The sequence below is a fragment of the Triturus cristatus genome, chromosome 2_2 (assembly GCF_964204655.1).
Source record: "Triturus cristatus chromosome 2_2, aTriCri1.1, whole genome shotgun sequence".
Taxonomy (NCBI): Eukaryota; Metazoa; Chordata; class Amphibia; order Caudata; family Salamandridae; genus Triturus; species Triturus cristatus.
The window spans coordinates 1,223,690,187-1,223,697,388 of NC_140582.1; the positions used below are offsets into that span (position 1 = coordinate 1,223,690,187).

General features: G+C 49.3%; 1 protein-coding gene across 2 annotated transcripts in view; it reads right to left on the bottom strand.

Annotated features, from left to right (window-relative positions):
- The window catches only part of LOC146863446 (all-trans-retinol 13,14-reductase-like), a 121,524-nt gene extending 118,732 nt beyond the window's left edge, over window positions 1–2,792 (bottom strand). The window contains exons 1-2 of one of the 2 annotated variants that reach the window (XM_085642881.1): window positions 1,311–2,582; window positions 358–1,272 (exon numbers count right to left, since the gene is read on the bottom strand). In XM_085642881.1, the coding sequence (XP_085499007.1) occupies window positions 358–523 (166 nt within the window). In that variant the 5' untranslated portion in view covers window positions 524–1,272; window positions 1,311–2,582. Of the gene's footprint in view, window positions 1–357 lie in introns of both variants that reach the window. The other variant, XM_085642880.1, reaches the window with a different exon arrangement.
- Between the last annotated feature and the right edge of the window lie 4,410 nt (window positions 2,793–7,202).

Consider the following 7,202-nt stretch of genomic DNA (forward strand, 5'->3'; position numbering starts at 1 on the left):
CTACAATGGTGCAGGATCAGCACACAGCCATAATACCAACAGTGCATGTACGAGCCTGCAGTGGGAAGTGCTTCCTTGTGGCTGAACGGTGTCTTTGCAATTCTGAGGAAGAAAGGCCATTGTAAAGATAGGTGTAGGGTATCCTCGGCCCGTGCCTAAGGTGGACACCCCTGAGGCCCACTGACAGGCTCCTCTGGCGCGTGCACTGCTCCTGGTGCATGCTCGTGCATGTGTTCTTTTTCACTTCCTCTTCAGATGGCGCATGCGCGGTTCCTTCTAAATCATGGCTGGTTTATAATTTTGAATCTAAACTGTTAACTAAAGTCCTCATAACTCGTGGGCACTTGTAGTACTTACCCTGCTTCAGCACCTTGTCTCTGAGCTTCGGGTCCGTCACCAGGGGTTTGGGCGGGGCCAAGTGGGCTTCATTGAACGGCGACCCCGCACCGCTGAAGAACTTGTGGTAGATGAGGGTCAATGCCAACAGGACCAGGCCCAGAAGCAGCAGCAGGGCGAGCGCCATGGCACAAACAGCACTGTCAAGGACCAGGTCACCACCGCCAGTGACAACTGTACCACAGCAAGGACTGAGGAACCAGAGTACAAGAGCCAGAGTCCAAAGCAGCACAGCCAATGAGAAGACGACCACTATCAAGGGCAAGATCACCACAGCCCAGGACCGCAGACCAGGACCGGAGAACCGCAGCCCAGGACCGGAGAACCACAGTCCAGGACTAGGATACCACAGCACAAGAACCCTCTGCCAGGGGACAAAGCACCCACTGCCAGGGACCAGAGAACCACAGCCAGTGACAACTGTACCACAGCAAGGACTGAGGAACCAGAGTACAAGAGCCAGAGACCAAAGCAGCACAGCCAATGAGAAGACGACTACCCACTAGCAAGATCACCACAGCCCAGGACCGCAGAACCGCAGCCCAGGACCGCAGAACCGCAGTCCAGGACCGGAGAACCACAGCCCAGGACTAGGATACCACAGCAAGGATTGAGGAACCAGAGTACAAGAGCCAGAGACCAAAGCAGCACAGCCAATGAGAAGACGACCACTATCAAGGGCAAGATCACCACAGCCCAGGACCGCAGACCAGGACCGGAGAACCGCAGCCCAGGACCGGAGAACCACAGTCCAGGACCGGAGAACCACAGCACAAGAACCCTCTGCCAGGGGACAAAGCACCCACTGCCAGGGACCAGAGAACCACAGCCAGGGATCAGCACCGCAGTCCAGGACCAGAGCACCACAGCCCAGGACTAGAATACCACAGCCCAGGGCTAGAATACCACAGCACAAGAACCCTCTGCCAGGGGACAAAGCACTCACTGCCAGGGACCAGAGAACCACAGCCAGGGATCAGCACCGCAGTCCAGGACCAGAGCACCACAGCCCAGGACTAGAATACCACAGCCAAGGACTAGAATACCACAGCACAAGAACCCTCGGCCAGGGATCAAAACACCCACTGCCAGGGACCAGAGTGTCCTCTGTCAGGGCTTACAGCACCCACAACCAGGGATCAGTGCGCCACAGCCCGGGTACAAAGCACCACAGCACCTCAGTCCAGAACCAGAGTCCTACAGCCAGAGACAAGCACATGTACAACCATTTATCAGAGCAACACAGAACAGGACAAGAGTACCCACAGCACCACAGCACCGCAGGCCAGGACTAGAATACCACAGCCAGGATATTAATACGCTGTCAGGCAACAGAGTACCACAGACAGGGGTCAGGGTACCACACTCAGGGATAAGAGTACCACAGCCCAGGACCACAGCACTGCAGTCCAGGACTAGGGCACCACAACCCAGGACTAGAATACCACAGCCAGGGATCAAAGCACCCACAGCGAAGGACCAAAGCTCCCACTGCCAGGGACTAGAATACCACAGCCAGGGATCAAAGCTCCCACTGCCAGGGACCACAGCTCCCACTGCCAGGGACTAAAAAACCACAGCCAGGGACTAAAACACCACAGCCAGGGACTAGAACACCACAGCCAGGGACTAGAACACCACAGCCAGGGACTAGAACACCACAGCCAGGGACTAGAACACCACAGCCAGGGACTAGAATACCACAGCCAGGGATCAAAGCTCCCACTGCCAGGGACCACAGCTCCCACTGCCAGGGACTAAAAAACCACAGCCAGGGATCAAAGCACCCACAGCGAGGGATCAACGCTCCCACTGCCAGGGACTAGAATACCACAGCCAGGGATCAAAGCTCCCACTGCCAGGGACCACAGCTCCCACTGCCAGGGACTAAAAAACCACAGCCAGGGATCAAAGCACCCACAGCGAGGGATCAACGCTCCCACTGCCAGGGACTAGAATACCACAGCCAGGGATCAAAGCACCCACAGAGAGGGATCAAAGCTCCCACTGCCAGGGACCAGAGCACCACAGCCAGGGACACGCGCTTCTACTGCCCGTAACAAGTACAACACAACCAGGGACAAAGACGCACTAACAGAGACAAGAGAACCACAGGCAGGAACCAGACCATCACTGCCAGAGGAAAGGAGCGCGCAGTCACAGGCAGGCTAAACACACACGCGAGTGCTCGGTGGGGGCCCAGGCTGTGAAGGATAAAGTGCCGGGAAGGGGCGGGAACGGTCCAAAGTGCTCCGGCGACCCGGAGGCGCCTGGGAAACACAGGCTGCCCTCTCTAGCTCTGATCTCCGCTGGGGGAGGCGCACCACGAGAACACAGCGGCGCAGCAGACACCTGCACAACTTCACAATATGCAGCCACTTGCACACCACATTTTCGGACTCCATACACGCCAACAGCGAAGCATACCTAAAGTAGGGAGGGACCTGGGGGCGGGGTTGGATTGGGATCAAGAATAGGCCCCGGCACCCTGAAAACACGAAGTGGCCAGCACTGCCAAGTTTCCCGGGTCCATTCATGTGGAGGTTTAATCTTTGAATTCTGGGAATTGTAGTCTTGCATAGTCCATTATAAAACAGGACTGCAAGTGACAGAATCAGTGCTTACTGGGCAGAATTCAAAGGAAAAAAACGTGGATTGGATCAGAACACCATGCATGGATCTGGGAAACTTGGCAGCTGAGTGGCCCAAATTTGTGGATTGTGCCTTTTCGCAAAAAAACTGCTCAGGCATTATGAAAAGAAGGAGGGGGTTTCTCTAAAAGAGGCATGCCTTCTTATCTTCAAAATGATAAAAAAAAATGCGAATGCTGCCAGGATTCTTTTTGCACGGATTAGTTCTCAATGGTTAACCACACCTGAATATAAGTGAGGCTACTACTTTTCGGCCCCTCCTCCACTGCTCAATCCCTGCATACATTAATGGGCCGGGCCAGGGAGAGACCGGGAATGACACCTGCGCATCGTTCGTAAAAGGGAGGTTAAAGGGGCCCGTCTGTCTCCAAAAAGGCCGCTCAGGCCCCCACTGGGCCCCTGTCGGGGTCCGAATAGCACAGACACAGTCGAAATCCGCCACTACACTGGGAAACAAGCCAGTGGTGTAACGAAAGTTGAGGGGGCCCCCCTGCAAGGTACACGGAGGGGCCCGCTCCGGATTTAATCCTGAGGTCTCAGGCCTGAGTACTGTGCTGATGGGGTTCCCTGCAGCTCGCTGGACCCCGCACCGCGGGGGCCTGTGTTACGCTCCTGGCCCCGTCACCTCTCCAGCCCTGCCCCATCACTGCCCCTGCCCCTTCAGTGTCAGTGAACAACATTGGCAAATTACACAAGGCCGCAAGTTCTCCACAGTACTCTGTTTGGGGAAAGCTCCTCTGTAATCACCAACTATGATCTACTGGCTCCAAGTGAGTCACTGGCCTCCAAGGCACTCACTCACACGATATGCTAAAGGCAGACGGAGCATTGTCATTCAAAAGGGGATAATCAGTCTCAGTCAGAATGACAATGCGCCTGTCTCCAGTGTGTGCAAGCTCAGTGAGGGGCTGCTGCAGCCTCTGGAGTTCAGCAGAGAAGTGCGACCTGGCCCCTGAGAACTTTCAATCTCCTGGCGCTTCTCAGGGGAATAGCACATCTCGCTGTAATTGATCTTCAAAATTACAGACAAAAGGCGTCCGTAAAAGGAATGATTACGGACAACGGACATGACACCAAAATGAGGGACGGTCCGTGAAATTTACGGACGGTTGGTCACTCTAACTCAGAGTTAACAAACTTTTCAAATAGCTCAGTTTGGAATGTTAATAAAGAAATAGGTCTGAAAGTAGAGAGGATAGTCATATCCACAGATTTTTAATAAAAGCACGTTTCCATCTTGGCAGGAGTTCAGCAGAGGTCAGAGACTTATTACAAATTTCCGAAAGTTTCGGGGTCACAAGACCAATAGCAAAATGTAATAACCAGGGGGGATATTCACAAGGAAGTGGCGGAGAGATGCGTTAGCCTTCTTGGCTTAACGCCTCTCTCCACCACTTCGGAAACACAAGGCTGCACCATATTCACAAGGATATTGTGCAGCCTTGCGTTTCCCTCTGCGATGGCGCTAAGTTTCACAACTTAGCGCCAACGCAGGCACCCTTGCACCAGAGTGCAAGGATGTCTGCAAGCAGGGAGGTTTGTTAATGTGCAGGAAGGTGTCCCTTCCTGCACATAAACCTAAAATGCCAGTTTGTAACTTACATGTGTGCTGCTTCATGCAGCACACACAAGTTACAAAAGGGCATGTTTAAAAAGTTTGTTTATGTACAGGAAGGGACACCTTCCTGTACATAAATAAACCATGGCATTTTGCTTTTTCCATGTGTTCATGGAAAAAGCAAAGACAAGGAGAAATAAAGCATTTCTCGTTTCGCCAACTTAAGATCAGGATGTTCCTGGTCTTAATTTTGGAGCTACCTCCTATTTACGCTGCCCTTGTGAATAAGGGGCAGCATTAAAATCAATGGGTGTTGCGGTGGAACGCCCACCACAACACCCACTGCACGCCCCTTTCACGCTAAACACAGCGTGAAAGGGGCCTTATTCACAAGGCAGCTTAAAGCCACGTTAAGTGAATAAGGCGAGGCCCCTACTGAAAGTGACGTTGTGGTGGTGATAGGGGCTTGTGAATATGCCCCCAGGGGTGCAAGGGTCGGAGGGTGAGCCTGATTTAACGGTATTCATTGGGGATCTCGATGTGTCTGTAGTTATAGGAGGATATTCCGTCAAATATAATCTAGGCTTATAGGAAGTAACTTGACTCCCTGAGCTTCCACAAACTGTTACAGTCTAATCAAAACTGGACCATATTTTTAGGATTTTATCCTTAAAAATATTGTCAAATCATTACATAAGTCCTGAGAATGATTGATTGTGTTGGAGCCTCATTAATATGCATTTTGTGGAGAGTGTTTCTGTATTTTTGTAGCACTGTCATTTAAGAGTACATTTGGATGAATGAAAACAGAGTAAGAGATAAAGTAAAGAATTGGAAATCTAAATCATGTAAACTAGACCCCAAAAAATACATATATTACATAAAGGGCCTTCCAGCAATAAGTGTCCATATTATCTTCAGTTTTCATTATGTTTTTTAGCCTTCCCCTCTCCCAGCTCTTTAGAAACAGATGGCTCAGCTAACTTACACTGAAAGCAACCCATGGATATGTATCATGTATAATACCACACTTTTCTTTCCCTCTGCAAATCGACATGGTGGATTAATTTTCATTTAGTTATAGTGCAGCGTGTGCAAAAAAAAGAGACAAGACTGAACAACCAGCACTTTGAATGACACGTGTGAAGACGCCGGGTTAAGTCACACGCACCACAACCATAGCTGCCAAGGTTTCACACTGCTTATGTGTGACATTTTCATAATTCCATTGTAATTATGAGTGACATTCATCGAATATGAGTGACACTTTCTATCGAGCAAAATCAAGGAATGAAGACTAGGGAAACGTTTAAATAACGGAAACTACACCCATTTGAGCAACAAGAAACTCTAAGATCTTAAAAAGGCTTGCAAAGCACCTAAATGTACTGCAGACAGCGACTCGCCGCAATGAAGAGCTCTCAGCTGTACTAACCTTACTTATCAAGCTTAACACAATTTTGTGCAGACTGAAGACAGTGCGATTGCTGAAAAGTAGAGCCTTTGCCATAGCTGCCAGGTTTTCTGCTGCCTCATAAGCGACATTTAAATGTTTTCAGTGTCCTCATGAATGACATTCCAATGCCATAAGTCACACTATGAGCGAGACTTCATTGCTAGAACAAATGCATCATCTCACCCGCATTGAGAAACTATAGAAATGCTTTTTTGTGTGCAATGTAATGGTCTAGAAACGCCCATAATAGAGATCAGCATCTTTCATTTTCTCATTTAAGGGCAATATCTTAAATCCTTCTTTCAATAAGATAAATCGGAATTTTTAAAAGAGTTTGTTCTGAAGAAAAAAATGAATAGTGTTTAGAGACCGCTTGAGTTTGTGTCCCCTGCCCTTTTGAAAATGTTGAAATAATTTATGCAGTATGGTGACAAAATGAGAGGGGTGCAATGTACAGCAGACAAAACAGTGCTGTTCTATTACAGACCAGCACAATCACCAAGGGTCATATGTATCAAGCCCTTTTCCCGTTCACAAAAAGGCCGATTCTCAGAATCGGCCCGTTTGCAAACGGGAAAATGCCTTTTGGGATGTATCATCCCAAAAGGGCATCACAAATTAGAGAATCGCAAATTTGCGATTCTCTATTTTGCGATTGCATTTAAGGAATTGCAAATTGCGATTCCATAAATGAGATGTAGCAAGCATCCAAGTTGTGCGATTACTCCTTAAGAAAGTGAAAATTACCACCAACTTCAAGTTGGTGGTAATTTGCGATTTCTTTGAAAGATGCACTTTTTGGCATTTTTCAAAGTGTCATGTGGCGCACATACATGCCCTTAGGGCATGTATGTGCGCCAATTGCGCACATATGCTCATTTCAGGGGTGCATCAGGGTGTCCTTATGACATCCTTGCACCCTTGAAATTATTCTCAATTTGCGGTTCTCTAATTGCGAATCGCTAATTGAGGATGTCTTCCCATTCATTCCTATGGTCCTCCTGGCCCATAGGAATGAATGGGAAGGTATTCCTTAATTGCGATTCGCATTTGCGAATCGCAATTAAGGAATGCCAAGGAATCGCTAACAATTTGCGAATTTTTACTTGCATCTCGTTTGCGATTCCCAAATAGCGATTCT